A 25,551-nucleotide genomic window follows, 5' to 3' on the forward strand; every position below is an offset into this window, starting at 1 on the left:
CAAAGTAGTTTAAGTTGAATAAACTGAATTTACTGTATTACCTCAACTTTTAAAAAAGATACCTAAATAGAAAAGTAACTAGAAGGAAATTTATTTAAATAGTATTAGTGTTTGCATTTGGGTGTTAGGTTTAAGGAAACATTCATTTTTCTTCTTTAGTTTCTTTTTCTTTTTCATTAAGCATGTGTTATTTTTAAAATGAGAGAAAAGCTAATTTAAAAACATTAACAGCTTGCCACAGACACTGAGATTATCTTAACCTTAATGAATTTACCCATGAAAATCTATCCTCATGTAGGATCTGTAGCCCTGCAACCACTGAACCAGAACCAACAATACCAGAAACAACTAGAAATTTGTTCTGGTTATGTATTTCATCTTCTTTGTGTGGCCAAAGTGAGAAACAGTGTAATCATGAGTCTGATTAAAGCTTTGTAATTATTCTAGCACCTGTTCAACTTTGCTGATGAACAACACACATGTGACATACTAAACTCCAGGCAGGATTTAACAAGTAAGGTATATCAAACACAGGCTCTGTTATTGTCAAGGTTTCTAGGTGTGGTTGCAGCTCAAGTATAATAAGATCATTTACATCTCTCTGAGTCAGTCACCCACTCTCCTGTCTGTGTCTCCTTCCACGTCAGACGTGGGCAAGAACATAACACTCTATACATAGCACAAATCTGAGCAAAACGGAGTAGATTTCAGGAGAGTGGCAGATAATTCAGGGATAGCACATCTTCCTTTTACGAAGTAAAATGAACAGAGGGAAAACTATTACTGAAATACACATCTACAAAAATGAAAAAATTAATTTTTGAACATGTTTATGAATTCCAAGACAACTGTACCCTTTAACCATTTTATTTACGACATTTTCTAGTTTGCCCTCATTGTATGTGTGTCTGTGAGTGCCAAGCGTGTTACCTTCCCACACTACAGGTTAGAGAGTAGAGGGAATTAGACTCCAGAAAGCTCCAAACCTAGAAAAGTCAGAAAGCTGGCCATCACACATACCCCTAAAGTTTATAAAATTCTAGTAGAAGTCTAGTCCAAAATTTAAGGGAATGAGAAATGCTACTACAGTAAGCCACAATACAGGAGTAAGCATTTTCTATTTGTATTTTTCTTAGTCTGTCTTTCTCTGTTCTCCAAACAGAAGTTGTCTGTGACATAGATTTTTTTAAAAATTTCCCCTTCAACTGTAAGTGCATCAGTTCAGTTTTTATACTGCAATGATGCAAATTTCAAACCGGAATTACAACTAACACCCTAACCACTTTTAGGGGGTTTTGATTCTCATTCAAACCAAGTACACGTGGATCCCTTTCACTTACTAGCCTATCTTTAAAAGAACAAAAATACTGAATACAATATTTGGGTCATTTTCTCCCCACTTTTTCCTCCAGACTCTATAAATCTTGTTAAGATGGGGCTAATCAATAAATGAGAACATCACATTCCATATGGGAAAAACTGCCACTGTTCTACAATACACTCATAAATATTTTTAAGTCAACCAGAACCAAAATAAAATCTCTAAAAGACTTTTCCACAGTAGGGCACAGAAAGATAATGAGTATTTTGTCTGGTGAAATATAAAGAGGAGATGATATAAGAAATAAAGTGCTCACATTTTAGGAGATAATGTGGACAGTAACTGGGTTGATGTATCAACCCCAATTGTTACTTTCTAATCTCCTGAGCCATACACAAGTCTGAGCTATCATCAAGGAAATTTCTTCATCCACCCGAACTCTGAAACCTGACTTTCCTGAACTAAAACTAACATCACGTCCAATATTCTCTCAAGTTCGTACAGCACCTGTTGCTGCAAGGAGATGGTGCCAGTGAGGAGGACCTCTGGGATTCCTCCAAAACTCAAGGGCTAGGTTCTTTCATAAACCAACTGAGGAAAACTACTTACATCAAACAAGTTCCATTATCCAAATTTAATCACCATGGGGTTCATCAAAATTTTCAACCAATTCTCATAATGTTGAATATTGCCACATTTTATGCTTCAGGAAACACTCAAAGAATGACACTTGCCTTAGAGAACTCCAGAGGCCCGTGAGGGATGCTTATCAGAGGGGATGCATCTTCAAATGAAAGTCAAACAAAACTGTTCCACAAAAAATTTAGAAGTATTTTAAATGGATTTTTCCTTATGTCTGAGGCCAAGCTTACTGGTTCTCTAGTCAATCAATCGAAATTAAGTACAACTTTCCCAAGCTCTGTGATCAGCTGTTTGGAACGCCTCTTTTTGCTCAATCACCTGTAGCTGAATCAGTGAGGAAGTGCATAAAAAATTGTTACCCCAAGTAAGTCTGTGTAATTTAGTCAGAGTACCAAAAATCATTATCAAAAGTCTGGCATGCCTTAGTCTGAAATACCTTAGCACTAAAAACAAAACAAAAACCAAAAACTTCACAATTCAATAGCTCAATTAACCTATAATAAATCTCTTAAATTACTTCAATGTTTCAAAAATATTCTTTGTCCTTAGATAGCAGAAGTTTTTGATGGGTTTCCTTATCCTGCATGATACTGACAAAGGAAACTGAAATGACTGATGGCAGATGGAAAGGAAGATAACAGAAAAGAAGTTTAAAAAGTTACAAACTTGACAGAAACACTGTAATTCTAGCCCGGAAGTACTCACAAATAGACTTATTTGATATAGATGGCATTGTCAAAGATTCTACAAAATCATCAAGCCTGCAAAAAATCACAGTTGACACATTAAGTTGTACTGATTCTTTCCACATTTATTAATGCAAATTTCTCTTATCAACTCTTTTCCTTTTCTGTGTTCTCCAAAGGAAAAGACTGCATATGTTAAATTGCTGTTTTTAAATTCCAGAACATAAAATTAAGGGCATTTAAGGAACTGTGGAAAATGCAAAGTTTATAAAATAATTTTTAATCATTCACAGCTTCCTACCCAGAGATTTTGTTCTATTTCATTCTAGACTTTTATATACACATTTGAAAAGTCCATGATTAAAGATATAAATATATATATTTAAATGTAGAAGACATATATAGGAATGTTCACAGGAATGATGTTTGCAACAGCAAAAAACTAGAAACAACTAAAATATCTGCCAACTGGTGAATGAACTAATAAACTGAGGTGAATTCGTGCAATGGAATGCTAGAGCAGCAGGAAAACAACAAAGAACTACAATAACAGGCATCAGCAAGAACGAACCTCATAAACAACCCCGAGCTAAAAAGAAGAAAAAAAAAAAAAAAAAAAAAGCAAGCCACAGGAGAATACATACAGCATGATTCCACCTCTAAAGTTTAGAAACTTACAAAACTAAATAATATTTTGTTTGGAATATATACAAACCATAAAGCAAAATTAGGGTGAGTAACAAAATTCAGGATGACAGTTACATTAAGGGTGAGGTAAAAGTAACGGGACAGGCCCATAGGGCCTTCAGAGGTATTTTAAGCTTTTAGTTCTTAAACTAGATCATGGACAATTTATTGCTCTTCCTTAAACTGTGCACACACATAATACTCTTTTGTATGTGATATCCCAAATAAAAATGCAAATAGCTTGTAAGACCTATTCAACTCCAGAAGGAAACCATACCAATTACCTATACTGACCAACCTCATCACCCACATTAACTGTGAACAACCACAAATGACATCTGAGGAAATCCAACAGAACAGAAAAAGTAGGCCAAGATGGATCACTGGAAAAACATGCCCCAAAGGAAATATGAGATATCTCAGGAATAGAGGGGGAGGAGGGAATGGGAAGGGATAAATTGGGAGTTCGAGATGTGCAAATACTAACTACTATCTATAAAATAGATAAAAAATAAATTTCTTCTGTACAGCACAGGGAACTATATTCAATATCTTCTAGTAACCTATAGTGAAAAAGAATATGAAAACAATTACATGTATGTATATGTATGGCTGAAACATTATGCTGTAAACCAGAAACTGACACATTGTAACTGACTATACTTCAATTTAAAAAAAAACAGTTATTTGTGGAGTTCAGACATTTAGGCTTACTTTGTGCACAACAGAATGAAACCCACTTCTTGTTACACAAAACAATATAAACATTATTCACTGTGATGAGATAAGAACAAATATAACTGCAAAACCTCAGATGGAAAAGAGTACTGGAAATGGGTACATAATTCACTGTTCATAGCAGAGAATCAAGAGTTGCTTTCTAAAGTTGATATAACATATTGAAAGCTAGACTATTAATGACTGGAACTATAAAACTGATAAAAAGTGGTTACACTTTGGGAAGTGGGACTTGGGGTGGGGGAGAGGAGGCTACTTTTCCATTTCACGGAGTTTTTTTAAACAATATACCCATGCCATTCTTTTTAATTAATAGGAAAAAATGCATAGTATTCTTATAAGTATTCTCATGCCTCATTTCCACAGTAACCTTTAAACAAGACCATCTCTTCACCTGCTTCATAAACACGCACACACACAAAACGGTGCCTCAGGAATGTGAAACCCAGGGAGGGGCACTGAGGCCCTGAAGCCTCAGAGCACGCTTCATCTTTACAACCCACTTGCTCTGCTTCTCCCCAGACCCCAGGTCCCCTTGCTGTCCTTGGGGCCAGCGTCGTTCACAGGAACAACGTGTATGACATCCTGATACACAGTTCTATACAAGCATCACAACTGCGTCCCCTCCAAATTCATGCTGACCACACTCCTTCCGGCCTCATGAGCACTGGCATTGCTTTCATTGTTTCATTAATTCCTCTCAAACTCCCCTGCAGCTGCTGCTCTAACTCTTCACATTTCTCAAAACCCCATGCTTCCATCTTTCTGAAGAATCTTTTCCCTTTAATCCCACACCTATTTCCTCTCCCTAAATCATTTTTTTTCAACCAAACCCTTCTTTCTAGTTTCAGAGGGAGAGTTGCTGGTCCCTCCAGTCCCTCCACTCCAGCCAGGCCACAGCCCCGCCATCCTGCTCCCGAATTCACCCTCATCTACCCTCCAGGGATCTAATCTGTGCCCAAATCTCCCTAGCCAACTCAATCGTTTCTTTTCTCAGCCTCCTTTCTTAGCCTCCCTACGCCTATAAAGATTTCCCAGTATCCTCAATTATTAAAAAAAAATAATAATAAAGTAAAATAAATTAGTACTCCCCGACTCCGCCCTAGTTCTTGCATTCCTTTTTCCCCAGCTTCAAAATGAGAAGCCTACACTCAACTCATAGTTTCTGTGTCCTCATCACTTTTTAATATAGTCTCTGATTCAGCCACAGGACTGGAACTGACTAATCCAATCATCTGCATTCCCTCATCTAATTCTCCTAACCTCTCTATGGCTTCAACACTGTTGAGTATTTATCTCTGTAAAAAGCAGCGCAACTCTCATCCCACCCAGTCCACCTCCTGTTCTGTGATCACCTCAGCAGACTGGATGATTTCTTTCTCTCACTTCCTGAATACAGGCATTCTCCATTAGCTTCATTCTCCACTTTCCCTTTCAAAGATCTGATTCACCCTGATGAACCTCATGAAGATGACACTCAAATCCTTCAACTGCTCCAGGACATAATTCACCATTCCTAACTGCCTATTGAACAGTCTACCTATCCTGCCAGTGCCACAGATTCCTTACGCCCAAGATGATACCTATCGTCTTCTCTCCAAACCAGCACCTCAGGTATTTCTATGTATAACACCAACATTCTCTGGGTTCCCCAAAATTAAAATCTGGGCCATCTTTGACTCTGCAGTTTCCAATTTCCTCACATATTATCTTTCTTCCCCTCAGTGTTTTACGACAGGGCAAGTAATGTAAGACACAGTTTCCAGCCTCTAGAAAGAATAAAGAGCAATAAGCGAACAGAGCATTACAAAAGATAAACACATAGGATGCTGAGGCTGGAGGGGAGGGAGGGACAAAGGGAAGAGGAACTGCATTAGGAGGGGAATTCAACAAGCTGTAAATTGTAAGAGTCAGAACTGAAGTCCTGTCCCCTAACCTTCACTAGGCCCAAGCAATGATAGCACACCTCCTGAATAATTAAGTGTATACATTCGCTTTTAGAAAATTCAACATGTAAGTTTCAACTGAATTAATATAAATTAGGCAATTGATGATTCTCACTATACATGGATTTTCTTTAAATAATAACTGTCCTAATGAATCTAAAATAGGACTTCCTTTCCATACATTTTCATAAACATACTCACAGGTCATCTCAGGAATTAAGAGCCGGGAAGAACTAGATTCTCTCATCTAGCCATTTCATCTCCCAGGGGCTAGGAGAGGTTAAATGACTTGCCCGAGGTCACAAAGCTTGTAAACAGCAGAAATGGGACCTGAACCCAGTGAGCTTTCCCCAGTTACCTCACTCACTGCCTCTGACCTGCTTCTCATCTCAGAATGCTTTCCCAATGGATTCTCATAAAAGGCAACAGAAATGAGAACCCGTGAAGAGGGTCCAGATGTCACGTCTCTTTCAAAAGTCTTGAACGTGCTGTTAGACACAAACAAACATAACATAAATTCCAGGAAAACAGGGATCTGGCTAAAATTTAATCCTCTGTAAAAATGAGAAACTGGTCCTCAGCTTGTTGATGCCAAATTGACCCGAAGACTCTCCTGTTCCCTAGGTTCTCCCTAAATGCTGATAAAGTCATTTTTCTTGCCCCAAATAAAGGCCTAACTGGAGTTCTAACTACTCAACTAATGGCTAAAATACTTAGAACTTGGGAGAGTGAGGGGGAAGCACACAAGGTTCCTGCCCCACCATCAGAAGTTTAGAGAAAATGAATTCTAAGTATTGAGCCAACTGAGAAACCAAATTCCAATTAGCAAATCTTAGTCAACCTCTGATTTCACCTTCTGTTAACAGAAAAAATTTACTTCTCTCCATCTCCAAAAATTGACAGGTGCTTTTTGCATCATAAACCTGACTTCCCTGATAGGGCAGTTAAGTAAGTGACTAGAATTTGCAACTTGCTCTAAGCAAAACACCCTTTACTCTTAGAATCTGATCCCTTCCTGAAAGATTCTCTGCTCATTTTATAGGAAACATGTTTTAACATGTGAGAAATGCAAAAACAGAAGTAACCAGCACTCAAGTACCCTACCCTGCCTCGTACCACTTAACTGTCACAGGCTGATTTGCAATAATGGCTGGTAAGGTTAATAGCAAAAGAAAAAAAAAATCAGCCTCACTGGGTTATTTAATTTCAACGAAAGCCTACAAGCCTAAAAGACCCATCCTTACTAATATATTTTCCCTTAAAGAAAGTTCCCGAGAAATAAGTAGTCTTGATTAGACGGATAATAGAGAATTCTAAACAAGTCGGAACTTATTACTAAACAACTGCTAATTGAAACCAAGTGGACACTTTAATATTCTTTAAATTAATTCTAGGTAAAGCCTGCTGAAGTCATTAAGTAGGGTCATGACTTGTTCTTCATGAGTCACTGTGACACTGTCACATCCTTTCTCACTACTACCTCTGCTTCTGAACAGACAAATCATTTCAGATAACAGGTTGACAGAAGTTGGGAAAGCAGTTTCCTGTCAAATGAATCAGAAATAAATCACTGGAAAAGCAGCCCGGTTAGAACCAGAGGAGCTGCTAACAATGAGTTACTCTGCTTCACTCAAGGCTCTGTTCATTTTATCTCAAAGAGGAAAGAGTGAGCCTCCCGCACTGCCTCTCCTCCTACTTCCCCAAGATCGGGGGACAGTGTGCTGCTGGCGGAAGGCTCCTGGGGCAGGATGAAATGGCGTGCACAGGGGTGTGTGTATCCCTTCTCCCAGCTCCCAGCCACTCCCTGCATTCCCGTCTGAGACTGGAGACCTCTTGTCTCACCTACTTACTCATCCTCCTGGGCGCATCCTTACCTCATCTACCCTTTATGTCGCTGACCACAACCTTGTGTGTGCCTACAATTACCTGTCTGTGACTCTCCATGTAAGCACAGTCTCTTGAATAGGGGGTGGCTTTTTTGTATGTCTTCACAAAATGTTTCCCAAGGATACACACACGATACTCATTCTTAATTTATTTTTAACTCAGAGAATACTCATAAGACCATCAGGAGAGAACTCCCTCAACTTCCTCCTCCACCATCTGTAAATATCTGCCTCTGCTCCCATCTTCTCCTCCTTTCCTTCAGTCTCAATAGAAAAGGAGGCACTCCTGGTATCCTGGATAATCACTCCAGAAGTGCTTAGAAGCTCAAACTTTCCTGACTCCTGGATACTGTTCCAGCACATCCTTTCTCCTCTAAATCTCCAAACCCTCCTCTCCAAGACCGCTTACCTTTCCACCCCTCGAACGAACATTCTCAAGTCTCTCCCTTCTTAACATAATTCATTAATTCAGCCATCAAATATTTATTGAACACCTGAGTACCAGGAGCTCTTTTCTACCCTAGAGGTAAAGCAGTGAATAAAACGAAGTTCCTGCCTTTGTGCAACTTACTTTCCAGTGAGAGAGAAAGAAGAGAGAAATGTATCAGCACCTACACCTGTTCTTTCTCTCCCTCGCTTCACCCAGCCAGGCTCCCTAGAGCAGGGCACGCTGCCCGCCTCTACTTCCGCTTCCTCTCCCACCTCGATTCCTTACCCTCTCCAACAGGTTTGTGTCCCAGCCCCCATCACCACTGAAACAGCTCAGGCAAAGGTCACTGCCAGTAACCTCCTCCACCTGTAAACCTTGATGGCATTTCCTTCTTTGGCCACACATACCTCTGACCATTTTTCCGCAAGGTCCTTTCCTTCAGCTTCCCCTTTAAATGGGGGTGCTCCTCTCACCATGCTCTCCTCAGACCACCTCAGCCATACTGTCAGTGATGCCCACTCGGAACACTGAAAAGGAGCATATCCTCAGGCCTTTCTGAAGCGCTCCATACCCAGGGCCAACTCCCCACTACAGATCTCCACCCGCAGGGCCCAAGGACCTCCCCAATTCGGGATCACTGAATTTATTTACCCCAAACAGTTCTTCCCCTGCTTCCTGTACTAGGAACGAGTGGCGTCTTTCCCTCAAGATGCTGAGCCAGAAACCTAGGAGTCAACTTTGCGTCTTCATCAAATCACATGCCCTCCCCTTCTCCACACCAGTCTCATCAATTTTGTCTCCTTAAATACCTCTTGTCATTCCCTCTTCCCCAATCCCACGGCAGAGGCCACTAGCTCATTTCAGTAGCCTCTTTGTAAGTCTCTCTGTCCTGTTCTTATCCATTTACAGTATTCTGCATTGTATTCTATGTGAACGGTGACCCCTGACTGAGTGACACAGGAGCCTGAAACATCCTACTCTAGGCTAATCTCCACCAAGTACAGATGTCGTCCCCTCCTGCTTACAGTCCCTCACTGATTCCCCATGACCTACATGGATGCTCTTTAAGCTCTTTCACCTGAAGACAGTGATGGGGGTTAGGGGTGGAGGGTGTGAAAAAGACACAGCCTGAAGAAGCCAGCCACTAGGGCAAAATGTATTATTTTTTACTTAAAAATTTTAAATATTATCTTGGATTTTAAATCCTATATTATAATATATTTATGTTTTAGTATAGCAATAATTTCTCCAAAATGCAATTAAATGGATACTCCAAGAAGAGGTACCATGGTTACCCCATAGCTCTGAGTACCCCTGGCACATCCATACAAACCCCTACTGGGAAGCAAAGACCCACAAGACACAATTTAGGATTCTAACTTCCACCCTTGCCATGTTCTTAGCCCTGCCCACCCGTTCAGGCTTACTGGACCTACTGAGCTTACTCTTTATGCTCTAGTGATGGCTACTAAATCACCTAATTCCTCAAACCCATGCCTTTCACCAAACCTAAAGTATCCTCCTCCCTCATCTGTCTTCCCACCAAACTCCTATTCAACTGATGACTCTGAGCCTAACTGATACTCCTTCGAGGAATCCTCCCCAGAATATCACAGGTACACTAACGCCCTTGGCCTGAGTACCCTCAGTATTTGTACATGCCTTCGATATAGCATTTATTATGCAATAAAGACACTGTTTGCAATCCCTTATCATAATCATCTAAATCATATTTCTTTCAATCTTTGCTAAAATAGGATAATCAATTATTAAGATGTTTCACAAGTTCTATTTCTCAGCCACAGAGAAAAACTTGAAGCTGATGACAGAATAACAAATAAATGCAATATTTGAGATTTTTACTATATTTATCCTATGTGCAAAATCACAATAAATTTAGTGTTTGAACAATGTGTTGGACATAGGTACTCAGAGAGGCACCTGAGAGAAAACAGTAGGAGCTAAAATTGTTGTGTGTGTACAGCTGGACACAGTGTGGATGTCCTCAGAAGTCTAGCTGGCCACACCATTTGCATAAACTAGGATAAAGTGAACAAAGGTTTGACTTAGTTCAACAACATTTAGCCAATATTTACCATATGGTTAAATTTCACTTCCCTGGTCTTCTGACATTTTGCAAAAGATGTAACATGGTTAAGAAAAGATGTTGGAAAACCAGACATGGGAAATATTCAGTTTTTCCCAACCAAGACTAACCAATTAAATCAAAATGAAGGTTGCTTACACTATCTGGTCTATAGAAAAACCCACTCAGTCAGCTGGCACCTCAGATCAGATCCCGTGGGTAATGCAGTTGGTCAGGGCAGAAGAAAAAAGAATCAACACACAGGCAAAGTACAAGGCAACGCAAGAAGCAGATGTCCCCCGGGGCAGGGAGTAAGGGCACCCCGTGGCGTGGCTCTGGCTCTGGCTCTGGCATGAGAACTGCACCAGGCTTGACCTGTGTCTTCTATAAGTTTCTGCATCATAAATATCAGCTGAACTGAACGAGCCAAGCAGCCAAGCAGGCCGATGAAATGGAAAGTTGTCACGTACCATCTGACTGTAAAAGTCACATGGAAAACCAGAGGGTGTAGATACATAGGTGAGGGAAACAAAGGAAAAACAAACCAAACATGAGAAACTAACCAAATGCCAGGAACCGTCATGGGCCCTGAGTTCCAGCCCTGGCCAGCTTCCACAGGGGTCCCTTTCCCTTCCTGGCAGAGGCCGAGACAGAGCCAACACTTCTTTACTCTGTAAAGCTGCCACCATCTAAGGAATCCCGTTGGAATCTTCTCCCTGCAAAGTCCATCTGTTCACGAGCAAGTGTCTACTGACAGTCTTCAATTCCAGGCCCTGGGCATCCAGCAGGGAGCAAGACAGCAAGGTCTCTGCTCTCACAGAACTACATTTTACTGGGGGGGGGGGGGGAATCAGATAATGAACAAACAAACACATGTACAAGATCATTTCAAATGGTGGTAAGTATTAAGTAGAAGACTTTAAAGAGGAAAAAAAAAGTAGGAAGATGAGATGGAGAAAGATGGGAGGAGTTGCTTATTTAAACTTGGCAGTCAGGGAAGGCATCTCGGAGGTCACTTTTTCTTTTTTAAATTGAGTCAGTTTACAATGTGTCCATTTCTGGGGTATAGCATAATGTTTCAGTCACACATACATACATACACATATTCCTTTTCATATTCTTTTTCATTGTAGGTTACTGCAAGATACTGAATATACTTTCCTGTGCTGTACAGTATGAGAAAGTCACTTTTGAGCTGATACAGAAAGGAGGCAAAGTTGAGGCAAGTACAGCTCTTGGAGCAGAGCATTCCCAACGGAAGAAAAGCAAGGAACAAGGCTGGAGGTAAGAGCAAGCATGGTGAGTTCAAAGGAGAGGAAAAGCCTCATCACCTTCAGGTTTCTGTTCAAGTATCACCTTACAATGAAACCATCTCTGACTTCCTATTTTAAATTGTATGCACTGACAGGCCCCAGTATCCTCCATCCTTCGTTATGACTTTTCTCTACTAGAATTGTTACCATCTGACAGGCAATATGTATTACTTATCTATTTCTGTCTATTACAGAATGGAAGCCCTTAAGGGCAGGGATTTTTGTTATTTTTAACCATTGCTGTACTGCCTGTACCTATGTGGCACAGAGTAGGCACTCGATAAATAGAAGCTAAATAAATATAGGAAAAGAGAACAAGAGAAGGAAGGAAGGAAAGGAAGGGAGGGAGGAAAGGAGGGAGAGACGGTAAAAAGAAAAGAAAGAGTGAGGAAAACAGGAAGGAGAGAAAGTAGAGTCAGCCGGTGTAATTGAAAGCACAGTGGATGAGAACAGGACTCTAGGCCTTGTACACCATGGAATGGGAGTCAAATTTATTTAAAAGATAGACTCCATTGAAGGGACAAGGACACCAGGTAAGGAGCAATGGAAGCTGGAGATGTGGTTACAGAAGCAAGGCCATGATCAGCAATCAGTGATGGAGTGAAGCGGACGCAAGGGTATGTGTCAAGGTAGAACCAAAAAGACTTACTGATGGACTAGATATGGACAGCTGGACTCAAGGAAAGAGAGGAATCAAGACTGTGTCAGTTATTAATGTACTGCTTCTCAGCTCCAAACCTCCACTTCACTGCCCACTCCGTGAAAATTAAGATGGATCCTTTAACTATTTTTCCTTTGCCGGATGCCAAGACGTTAGGCTTTGTCTAGAGGCACTGGCAAGATACTGCATGAGAAACAGGCTTTTCTTTCTGGTTCCAGTGTGCTGTTCTTGGCAGGATAAACAGAGTATCAAGGATATTACAGTATCAGTATTTCTGATGTCCTATGGACTTCTGACCAATTTATTTTAAGATCTTTTCTGATTCGAGACAATTGGAGAGATAGCTGATTTAAGCTGTTAAAAATTTTGCATTTTCATAATTATTTTTCTTACATATACAGGATTTGGGCACTTTGTTCTGTTTGCTCATCCTATGTACATGTTAATACCATAATACTTTGAGTATGGTAATTTTAGAGTCTGTTTAAATACATAGTAAAGCAAGGACCACCTCACTATTCTGTTTCTTAATTTTCTTGGCTATTCTAAAACATTTATTCTTCCACATGAACACAGATTGTTTTACCTAATTCCCCACCCCACCCCCAAAGAATTCACCTTTGGAGTTACAATTAATTTTCATTAAATTTATACATATTTTAGTCTTCTCATCCACGAACATGGTATGTATTTCCATTTTTTTCAGATCATCCTCAGCATTCTACAATTTTCTTCACACAGATCCTGTGCCTTTCTTACACTTACCTTTGGAAGTATTTTATAATTTTTTAAACACTATTATAAATGAAGTATTTTTCTCCTCACCAAGGCAGTTCATTCCCATACTCCCTCTGCCAACATCCCAAAGATAGCAAAGAATGCTTTTAATTCCCCCTCACTCCCACACTACTCTGTTCCACAGTGTCTGAGTTTTGCTGGTATCATTTAGGGTATTTCATTCGGACAAGGTTTTCTCCTGCAATATGTCTCCTCAATTTCAGTGATCCTTACTTAGCATTTACATTACACACTCCTTGTTACTCTCAATATGTGTAGTTATATATGTACTGAAATATATATATCTCAAAGTCCACTGTCCATCATTGTTTTCTCCTCCGGCCTTGGGGACTCTGCTTCCTATTATGTTTGACTGGAGTATATTGCTCAGACTGGAGTCTATGGGTGATATAATCTGAATGCCTGCACACTCACACAGAGCTTTCTTTTCCCTGAAAGGTGAATAATATTTAGACTGCATATAAGATTCTTGGAGTGTAGACCTTTTCTCTAAATAATCTGCTTCTTACACCATCACTATAGTGTTGCAAATAAGAACAGTTTTGTTGTTGTAGTTTTAAATTTATCTTTCTTTTGTATCTTTATCTTCTTTTATATGTTTCTTTTCTTTTGTATTGTTATCTTTCTATCTAGGAGCTGTTAAGATTTTTTTCCCCTCCTTTATCACTGAATTCACAAATTTTATCAGATATGCCCAGGTTTGTGCCTCTTCTCACCAATCCTTCCTGGAACACAGTGAACTCATTCAATATGCAGGCTTTTCCAATCTTCAATCTTTTTTCAGTTTAGAGAATTTTTCTTCTATTACTCATTTCTCCTCCTAAAAGGTTGCATTTTTGGTTTCCTGGATCTATCTTCCAAAGTCCTTCAACTTTCATGAGCTCCCATTCCAACTCTTGGTATTTTTGTTCTAAGCTTTGAAACTGTCATTTTTACTTGAACTGAGTTTTAAAGAAGTGGGCAGCAGAGATGCGCTCAAGCTGCCATTTCCCCAGAATCACTTCAAATCCGGTGTTTAAAGGCTATCTTATCATTCAAGTAGGGGGGGGAGGTTTCTACATGCTCAAAAGACAATTACTTAAAATTAATATTTTTAAAATCCAAACAGCTATTTGTTGAGAAGTTATAGGACTGAAAGCTCCTTGTAAGCAGGGAATCTACCTCCTATGCATCTCTCATCCTCTCCATAGATCTTGTCGATAAATGTGCTCAATACATCTTTATTGATATACTGATACATTCAGCACCATCCAAGTTCCAAAAGGTAGACCTTGTCATTACAATCACAAAATGTAGAGTATAACTGAGGGGGCAAAAATGAGAGAAATGAAACAAATAAATAGCTGTCAGTTCAGTGTTAAATTGTTACTGAATACAACAATACCCTAAAAATAGAAGAGATTAACAAGGACTAAAGTAGTCAGTTGGTTTCATGATGAAAGGGACATCAACCAGGCCGTGAAACACAAGTAAATTTTAGCAGGAGAAAAGGCAGTCCTGACAAAGAACACAGTCACTGCAAAGGCACAGCCATGGGAATGAACCAGTCGGGAAAGAGTGAAGAAACCATCTGGGTGGTAATACAAGAGTCTGTCAGATACCAGCAAGGAAATAAGAATAAGAAGGGAAGTTGCTGACGGAGTCTAGATTCACTCACTGGTTGCGTAAGTACTGAAAAGCACTCATGTTGAAGGATGCTGCGAGCTGTCCTCAAGCAGCTTGCAAAGGGAGGCGAGAATATGTATACAAATGATCATTTCATAACTTTAAGATAATATGAAAAACAGCTGTAATGTAGGAGTTACATTAGAGATTAGAACTCAGAGAACCAACAAATGAGGAAATTGTCTTTTTTTTTTTTAAACAGGAAGTTCATCTTCTAGGACTTCCCTTGGTCTCCTTGAAGAAAACAATAAGCAAAGAATCATGGGAGGAAAACTCATACCAATGCTTTTTCAATTTAAAAATGAAAGTTTCATCAAAGCAGAAAGGAAGTCCAATAAACAAAGAATGACAACTCATGACAATTTTAAGACAGGAAAAAAAAAACTAACTATGTATGGTGACAGATGTTAACTAGACTTATTGAGGTGATCATTTCCCAACAAATAGAAATATCGAATCATTATATTGTACACCTAAAACTAATATAATGTTGTATGTCAATTATACCTCAATTAAAAAAAAATTAAGACAGCCTGCTTGCCTCAGTCACAGATTTACTGAACAAGAAACTACCAGAAGCTTCTCCTAATGATTCCTGTTGGGTTCACTTTTTAAAAAAAGATTCAGTGGCAAGACTGGCCAGCACTGTAATGCATTCATGCCTGACCGGAGTTAAAACTCACAAGTTCCAGTCTGAATAAACTGAGACAACATAACCCAAATGCCTTAAAGAGAAAAAAAAAAACCAAAAAAAAAAAAAAAAACCCTACAGCTGCTTAAATTTATCACTAAAAGCCAGAGTCCTCTGAAAAGAGATATTAGAGCACTATTTCTTCACACACAAAAAAGAAATAATTCCAAGAAAAATCAATTAAAGTATATGTCATTTATAGAAATATCTGCACTAATTTAAACACTAATTTTAAAACCAAACACTAAATATCCTGAGGAAAAAACAAAACGCTAAAAACTCTTTCTGAGCCAGAATGTAACCACAATAGTCTATCTAGTCCAGAAGCTCAAGTTCAGGGCACACCAACAATCTTTCAAAGATGCCAGATCTGTGGACTTTCATTTACGGCTGTCCTGTGTTGCATCCAAAATATTTTCCCTCTGGATTTTCCCTTTTCGGCTTCTCATCATCTCCATTCAATTTAAGGAAGAAAAATTAATTTTACATCAAAATATAAATACATAACATTAACTTTTACTTTCCAGGTAAACAGTCTTACAGGATTTTACTCAATATTTTTTGTTCTTTTAAGAAGTAATAAAGTCACATCTTGCCAGAAGTTAGGCTGACACAAAGGAAACCCTCCAAATACATTTTAGAGTGCTAACCCCCTGGTTCTGGCAAAGCAAGGTCAGAAATAACCAACATCACTCCTATTTCTCTTAGATAAGATAGAACGTTCCATTCTTTTCTCTTCAGGGAGCCCTACCTCCAAAACTCCAAAGACAGAAGTCGTATCCTAAGAAAAGTCGGGCCCAACAATTAAAATGGAAAAGAATTTTGCTAAAACTACTTGAAACATGATTCAGGGAGATGGACACAGATGGAGGTGTGGAACCACTGTGGGGTTTGGAGCCAAGCCGATTTGGGTTCCAACCCCAGAACACTATACTTTGAGGCTTCACGTTCCTTAACAAGTCTCTACAGAATGGAAACGACACACCTATCTTTAGGAGTTGTTAGGATTTAGAAACACATTTCAAAGATCTGTCTGAGGTCACACAGTAAGGAGCAGAAACAGGACTTGAACCTGGTTCTAAATGACTCAAGTTCAGTGTTCTCTCTCCTTGGTCATTCATTTCAGAACATTAGTTACTGGTAGGGAGAAAGGGAAAGACCAGGTCATGTGTAACACTGGCAGGATCGGGCACACTCTGCATTCCACACAAGGTTCAGGTGCTTTTCACTAGCTCAGTTCCCTCATCATCATAATAGGAGCTCTTTATTCAGCACCTACTTACCGGCCAGGCAGGGTATATAAATAAGTGCTAAGCACAGGGCTTGTTACATAATAAGCACTCAATAATTGACTGCTACTTATATAGAGATCTTAACTTCCTAAGAGAGCTTAGAAAAGGCTAGTTTCTTACAGGAAATTGAATGGAACAGAAATTAACTAGGCAGAAAAAGGGGAAGAACATGCTAGAGTGGGCACTTCTCAGAGAAAGGCGATGTGTAAAAGGTATGGAAGTGAAAAGGCACCATACATTCAGGGAAGAACAAGTCACTAGGCATGGCTGGAGAAGAGAGAAAACATGGAAGGTGCAGGAAGCAGGGCCAAAAAGACAGGTGGGTCTTGATACACAAAAGATGCTTGGATTCTATCCTGTGGATAGGGGAAGCCAATGGAAAATGTTAAACAGGAAAAGGACACAATTAGATCCTTGTTTCAGAATGATCATTCCATCACACAATAGAGAAGGATGAAATGGAGGGAGAAGAGACTGAGGCAGGCAGAAGAGTTAGGGATCTACTGCAATAGTCTCAGCAAAAGATGGTAACAGCCTGAACAAAATGGTCTCAGCAAAAGATGGTAAGAGTCTGAACAAAGACTGAAATCATGGGAATGGGGATGAGAAAGCAGAACCAACAGGACTTAGTTACCCATTAGAAGTTAAGGATGACCACCAAGTTTTTGACCTGGGTAAGTGGACATTCTGAAGTAGGAAATATTTGTAGAGCAGGTTGAAACAAGGATTACAGTTTAGACAGTTTACTGAGTTACAGGGTGGGGTTTGTTTTTTTTTTTTGTAATTTTTTTTTCGTTTACTAAGTTACAGTTGTCTGCGGGAATCAATGGGATGTTTGGAGCAGAGGGCAGTCAAGGCTAGAGACACAAACTAGGGGGCCATCTCCCGGCTGTGACAGCTGAAGCCCTGGGCATAGATGAGATTACTCAGCAAGTGTATGTGAAGTGAGCTGAAGGCTAATGACAGACATCAGGAACACCCACACCAGTGGAAGACAGAGAAAAAGCCCACGAGAAAGCATAAGAAGGAACAGTTAGAGGGCTGGAAGGAAATGACATCATAAAAGCTAAAAGAGACTTTTATGAAGATACTGGTCCACAGTATCTAATGCTGCAGAGAAAGATGCTGTATCCAGCAGGTACTTTTCATTGTGAAATTAGAAGTCACCAGTGGCCTTGAAAGCACTTGTTTCAGAGGCTTGATGAGGCAGAAGCCATGGACTGAGGAGTGAATAAAGGTAAGAAATAAGATAAAGCAAATTTAGGCTACACGTTCTAGAATCTATGACTGGGAGAGAATGCTAGCACACGAGAGCAAACAGATTCCAATACAAGATCGTGGGAAGACACTTTTTTTTAAGATGGGAGAGACTTCAGCATATTTATAGGCTGAAGGGAAGGAGCCAAGTGTTAAGTGAGAGGCTAACGATGAGAGGAAAAGACAAAAGACTGTGAATGAATAGATCAATCAATGAAGTAAGATCCCAAGATCCCAGAAGAGAAGGGATGGTACTGAGAACACAGTCAGAAGGACATGCTACAGATCAGGAGGGGGACAGTTCTTCCTCTGAGAAAAGAAGAGGATAAGCGTGGGAACTGATACAGATAAGCTTGTGAGTGTTGAGGAGCGCAGCTGAGGGAGTTTGGCTTTCCTCACAAGCTAGTAAGAATGAAAAGTGGTAATACATTGACTTGGTTCTTAACTTTGCTTCATAGTCCTCTTTAAGAAACTGATGAAAACTGTAGACTCTGCTCCACCAAAAAGGCACATAGGCACTCACATTCAAAATTTTTTGCACACAATTTCAGAGAGTTCCCAGGTCCACTGAAGCCAACCCATGCAACCAAAGAGTCTGTCGGCTGTGTATGAATTCTGAAGATATTTTGCTCATAAAGGGGCATCCACATGGGAAAGCAACTTATCCATTATAAGCACAAACATATGAAAAACTCTTACTTAAACTCAATACTCAATCCCCAAAAAGGTTCTATTTGATGTGCATAAAAGCACTTACTTAGACTCCAGGGATAAAGGATACAGGAGACCATCCCTGCCTTCATGAAACTTAGAATTTAAAGATGAGTGACAGAGCCTTAGATTTAGTGATGGCTTTAGATAAAAATAGTATTTTTAAAAGATGAAAGATCAATCTACAGCCAACCCTTAGGTCTAAAGATGAAAGACTGAACAAGGCTGGTGGTAAATGCAATTCAAAGGAAAAATGGATGCAAGAAAACTTTTGAAGGAGGAACCGAAAGGATTTGTTCACTAAGGACAAGTGGAGGAAAAGGAAGAGTCAAAAACCATTTGAAGGTGGAGCAATCACATATGCCTTTTCATAGCTTGGAGACGCCTGAGTCTAAGAAACCATGCTTAAATTCCAGAGCCATTTGCCGGAACCTACAGGCTTGGAAATGTACGAATGCCAGATGTCTGTGTGAAACAAACCAGCTACTCTTTTCTGCCCTAGTCAACTGCTTGTAGTGACCCAACACGTGTTGAACGAGGCTAGAGGGTGTCGACAGGAGCAACTGATGGCAGAGTGAAGTCTTACTTACAGAAAAAAAAAAAATTATACAAATTGATTCCATTCACCACTTCATATACAGCCATATTCTGTGAAGTAACACAAGATACTAAGAACAGCCAAGTCACTATGCATCCACTCACTATCAGAAACAATAAAGATTACATGTACCAAGCACTCACTGCACGGACACACCACACTCAACTGTTCTCCTGGGATCTCATTTTAAATCTGCTTACAACTCTGATAAGGATGTCATTCCTTTTATTTTTAAGAACTGAGGAAACTAAAACCAGGAAGGTTAGGCAGTCTGTCCAAGGTCACAGAGCAAAGTGACAGGCCAGGACTTGGACTCAGGCCCACCAGATGCCAAAACCCGTGCTCCTCAAATGATCACCCAACCACAATTTGTGCCAAAATCAAATCCCCAAGACAGACTTTATGTTTCAATTCAAACTGAACTGAGGTGAACAAAAATTTATTGTACTCCTAAAAAAATACAAGAAAGAAATCATTGAGGAGCTGTTGAAAGGCATTAAACAATGACTTCTGTAGGAGCTTACACTGAGGCTTATTTAATTAATAAATCAGAAAACCTGTGATTGGCAAAAATGATATAAACTGTGAATGCTGTAAGGTCTGAAGCAAGACAGCTCACAGTGGTCAGGGGCAGGTTTAGAAAAAAAAAGCAGTACTTCAACTAAACTCGTAAAGAACTGTGAGAAATTGTGCAGATAAGCAGGAAGGAGTGCTTCAAAGAGCATTTCTGATTAATCATGAGAGAGGACTATGAAGAACGGTAATAATTATAATACAAATACATGTGAAGGGCCTTTCTAGCCAATCATCTGAACTTTCAACCCTGAGCTGCTAATCCTCACTCAGGCCAGGAAAGAAACTGGCCACCAAGGGCTGGGCTGAGAGTGAAGGGTTAGCGATTTCTCTTACTCAAAAATCCAGCTCCATGTTATGGGACTGTCAAACAACAAGATTAAATTTTCAAAACACACACCAGAACTTGGGTGTCGAAACAAGTGCTATAGTTTACAGTAAGGTGAATCATTCTTCCAACGAATGTGTCTGTCACTTCTCTTCTGAAACGGCCCTCAAAACCAGTTTACCATCATTCTAATTTTTTGATAGTCACAACTGAAATACATTTATATTCATTCCAATTTTTTTCCTTCTTTACTTCTATTTTTTATTGAAGTATAATTGACTTATGATGCTGTGTTAGCTTCCAGTGTGCAGCACAGTGATTTATACATATATATATGTTCTTTTTCATATTCTTTTTCATTATGGGTTATTACAAGATACTGAACACAGTTCCGTATGCTATACAGTAGGACCTCGTTGAATGTTTTCATTCTTGGCTAGTTTGGACTCCAAAAGAACATCAACCTGCTTTCCTCTACCTGACACCAAGCAACCTATACAATGAAATTATACCTTCAAAGAATTAAAATTTGCCACCATGAGGATTTTCAAAGGAATGTGCAGCAGGCTCTGACAGCAATTCCTAAAGATGACTTTCAACCAAAGACATGTATAGTACACCAAAAATACAGACATGCACTCAGAGGGTAGATCACTTAGATCATGCCCAGTTTTGGTTATTTAAAAATCCACACACTTTCTTTTCTTAATACTCCCAACATCAGGTATGACAACAGCTTACACATATTTTCTGATAAAGGTGTTTCTTATAAATTCACGACAATAGTACATATTTGAGGGGGAAGCGGCCCACTTTCCTACTGTAAGTAAAGAAAAGGATTTACCAGTTTTCTGATGGCTTAATTCCAGCTGCCCACTTGGGAGACTGTGGAACCCCCCTCAGGCCAGGATCTCTCCCCTTTCTTCCTCAGCTCCCCCTCCTCTGCCCAAGTCCTAAAGGGATTCACTTCAACTCTTAGGAAGTAGCCCTCTTTTCCCCTCCACCTTCAGGAGGGACCTGTACCTTGCTTTGAGGACTGCCGAGACATGTGATGACACAGACAGGAGAAAGGGAGGATGTGACCGTGTTTGTTGTTTTCGTGCGCAGAGAAGTATTCAAACAAAACAAGGGAGGGTGCCTTCCTGTAAGTGCTATTTTACCTTAAGTATCTTTCCAGTTGTCATCTGGGGACTGTTCTCAGACACCGAAAGACTTGCACTCCTTCCGACAGGTCACAGAACTGCGGGATTTACAGCCTTCCTCCCTTCACACTTGGGACTGAACTGCACCAGCTAAATCACAGCCCTCTCCACCAGCCTCACAATCCACTCTCGGATTTGTGGTTCTCTGCTGTTTGTTTTTCACGATGACAAAGCAGACGGCTTCCTCTTTTCTTAGAAGGCAGTCTCTGTATAGAACTCCCATGTACTGCTACGTTGGTATTTTTAAGGATTCCCCTCCTGGACTCCGAGCTCCTTGAAAGTTAACATGGCACCCTGCTCACCTCTGTATCCCTAGCACATGGTAGGCAGAAAAATCAATGTCTGCCGAATCAGATAAATGAATGATAGATTTGAAAGAGATTTCAGAAAGAGAATCAACAGGACTCTTTGGAATTGTGGCACACAACTGTTTTGCAGCATTTCCTTACTTAGATGAAAATTAGTCAATAGCTTGTGCAATAACAGTAAAGATTTAAATCATTTGATGGTAACAGATGCCATAATTACATGGCAGCTTAAGATAATGGCACTGATTAGTGAGCAACTTTAGACAAAACACTTAACCTTCCTGAGTAAGTTTTCCCTTCTGTTAAACTGGGGGGGGAAAAGGGAGAGAAGTGTTAATACTATCTATTCTACCTAATCACGAAGTTGTCATAGTGAGGCTCAAGTGACACTATGTATAAGCTCATTACACAAAGACAATGTATTATCAGACAGATTTAAACAAATTCTCGTCATCAGCATTATTTTACGTGCATACACTGGACTACAATATATGAGTGAAGTTCAAACAGAGCTTATTGACAAACATAATAAATACGATAAAACATGTGCATCATAAAAAAAATTTCAATCATAGGAATACTTGTAGAACCCCCCTATCTATTCAGTTCGTCTACAGAAAAGCTTGTGATTATGTGTCAGTTCAATTTTAAGTGATTCTCAGCGTCACAGCGTCGGGCTGTGCTTTTTGCTGCAAGAGCAGGAGGCTTTCAGCTCCAAGTCCACCGTGACCGGTGATCGTCCTGAAGCCCCAGACACAGCACTGGGCTCTGCGACGCGCTCTGCAGCAAACAGCCGAGGGAGGCCCGACCTGCGTCACAGCGCAGAGCTGGCTCGTCTGGGACCAAAGCCTGCAGCTGCAAACACAGGCAAGCACAGAGAAAATTCTTCAACAATTCTGCACAGCTCAGACTATCACTAACAGGGCCCAACTACAGCCTGAACCTTAAAAAACGAATAGAATCGAGGAATGAGTGCGCCAAAGTGAGCAACACAATAAACATGTAGTTATAAAGCATCTTTTTTTTTTTCAAGAAGAAAAAAGTACTTTTGTCAGAGCAGTAAGTGTAGAGAAAATGTAAAACTAACAAAGGTTCCTTTATAATACGCTACAGACACCACAAATAGCAACATGCTCTAGATTTGGGGGTTGCTGGGTGGTTTCAACTTCACTTAAATTCCTTAAAATGTCTACCTACTTCTTCAGTCAACCACCCTCTGTACTTTAAGCAAGACAGATGGCCAAGATGCTGATACTGCAGGAACAATGTTTCTCAACTATTTTTTTTTTCCGGTTTTCCATTGCTAAGAGATGAAATACAGAAGAGTGTAGTATAAATCTTTAAGGAACCAACTCAGACTGTCACATGCCAAACCAGAACAATCCTGCATCAGAAAACAAACCATACACTTGTCCTTAAAAATGTTTAAGACTAGGCATCACGGTTTGTAGGAGTTTCACACCTTCCTGAAGCAGAGAAAGGTGAGCTAATCAGTGTGAGTCCTAGAAATAGTTCCTCGGAAGCATCTCTAGAAACACCCAGAGAAGTATGTGATAATCAGCTGGAAGCAGATATACCAAGAATAAGGAGCTTTCAGGATTTCCCTCTCCATGTGAAAGCAATCAACTCCTATTTTTAATCTCACTCTGACGCAAACATCCAAACTTCTCTCCTCCTGGCTAATCAAAGAAAGCTGATTTGTTACTATAAAGTAACTGCTTTAAAAGTCTGATTTGAATGAAAGTTATCACAGATTGAATGACATGATGTATTCTGTGAGGCAGAACCAAGACGGCAATGCCCTAAACATTTCACAGAAACACACTCATCCCCCACAACGGATTCTATGGACTGGCCAAAGAATAACTTTCCAATTGATTAACTGAAAAATAATATGTTGATAATTAAGTGCAAATGAGACCAGCATTTCCCTATACACTGGGAAAACCTAACAGGGTTATTAAAAATAATTATTTCACTCGTGCCCAACTGCCTTTATAACACTCAGGTCTACTTGTGGTTTTTCACTGTAAAGGACTGAGGAGTGGGAGAGAGAATGCCTTGATAACTCAACAAAAAGTCAGAACTCTCCTGGGAACTTGTCACGTTCTTCTTTTCCAATTAACAATTTTTTAATCCACTTGAAAAATGCCAGTGAAGAGGGCCTTTGGCAAAGAACTCAGTAAGAATATGCAGCTCTGGGGTCGCCAGCACAGTACCGACATGAAGCTTGCAGAAAATGCTGCTTTTGTCTCAGAGGCAGCCTGTGATAAAAACAGGAACTTTGTGGACAACTGATCCCAACTGCACAAGAAGCCTGATCACATGCCCACAACAGAGCAACGTTTCTCTCATTGTTGTCCAGGGACTTTTCTAATAATAGTGGCTTGATTTATTCCATTCTTTTAATTCTCAAAAATCAATCCGACCCTCCTGTAACAGTCCATTGTCAAAAGAAAGGGGGTGCCCGCCAGGATTTGCATACAACCGGCAGCCACCTCTCTCCCTCCCTCTTCAAAGACTCCAAAAGACGTTCAGATGCGGAAAATTCAGCCCGAACAGCGGCACCAGGAAAAAGCCCCTTATGACAAAGATGGTCTAAAAGCAGCCCCGAGTGTCTCCGGCGGGGTTAATGCCACTGCTTCTGGCCTCCCTAGGACCCTCAACGGCCCACTCTGCTTCTATCTCACTCCTGTCACTGGGGAGGCATCTCGCATTGTTAGAGAAGGAGGAAGACGAAATGCTGCGGATTTCCTCTGTCTTTCTCTTTTTCTGAAGAGGGGGAAGGGGAGCTGAAACTGGCGTGGGGCCCTCCCCTCGAAAAGGGTAGAGGAGGACGGGAGAAAGCTGTCAGCCACCCTGCTCGCGGCCTCACCCCCACCCCACCCCCACCGTGCCCCGACGCCCGGGCAGCGGCGGGAGGGCGCAGCTTTGTCTCGGGTTTTGGGGGGCAGGGGGCTCAGCTACAGCCCGGGCCTGGGGAGGACCCTGTCCCCAAGCCCCTGCTTACCCCCTCCCAGGAAACACAATGAACCACGCAGAAACCCACTTCTCGGGGTGGGAGAGGAGGGGAGCGACCCTTCAGAGCCCGGGCCAGATTTCCGGCGCCCTCCTCCCCTCTGCCCGCACGGCCACCAGGGCGCGCGGCGGGGACCCGGTCTCCCCTCGCCGCGAGCCGCAGCGGCGCCCGGGCGCCCGCTCCCCCGCCCGGCTCCTACCCTCAGAGAGCTCCAGCTCCAGCTCCGCCAGCTGCGCCCGCACTTCGGGCGGCAGCGCCGGCACCGCGGCGGGCGCGGGCTCCAGGCCTCGCTCCGCCATCCCGGCTCTGCCAGCCACTCTCCGGAAGACAAGCGAGGGGGCCGAAAGAGGGACGGACTGACGCGGGCCCACACCCCGGCTACAGGATCCGGCTCCGGCCGCCGAGCGCCGCCACCGCCGCCGCTGCCGCCGCCATGAGCGAGGGTCACGTGAGGGCGGCGGCCCCGCCCCCGGGCCGCGGTCGCGCCGCCTCCGCAGCCCAGTCAAGCTGACTAACGAGCTAAGGGCGCCCTCTACTGGGAGTCTCCTGAAACGACGCGCTCAAGCCCGCCACCCCGATTTCTCCCAGGCGAAATGGGCTCATGGTGTTGATGTCCACATGGACGTAGAGCTTACCTTTTAGAAACTCACGAGCAAGGAGTTTTCAAGGGCTCCAGGTCTTGCTTTTTCCAGTTCTCCTCACCTAGCAGTGTA

General features: G+C 41.2%; 1 protein-coding gene across 3 annotated transcripts in view; it reads right to left on the minus strand.

Annotated features, from left to right (window-relative positions):
- Positions 1–25,293, minus strand: part of DIP2B (disco interacting protein 2 homolog B) — a 194,879-nt gene extending 169,586 nt beyond the window's left edge. For all 3 annotated transcript variants that reach the window (XM_074374879.1, XM_074374878.1, XM_074374877.1), the window contains exon 1: positions 25,038–25,293. In XM_074374879.1, the coding sequence (XP_074230980.1) occupies positions 25,038–25,137 (100 nt within the window). In that variant the 5' untranslated portion in view covers positions 25,138–25,293. The remainder of the gene's footprint in view (positions 1–25,037) is intronic.
- Positions 25,294–25,551: the final 258 nt, after the last annotated feature.

Source organism: Camelus bactrianus, chromosome 12, assembly GCF_048773025.1.
Source record: "Camelus bactrianus isolate YW-2024 breed Bactrian camel chromosome 12, ASM4877302v1, whole genome shotgun sequence".
NCBI classification, from domain to species: domain Eukaryota; kingdom Metazoa; phylum Chordata; class Mammalia; order Artiodactyla; family Camelidae; genus Camelus; species Camelus bactrianus.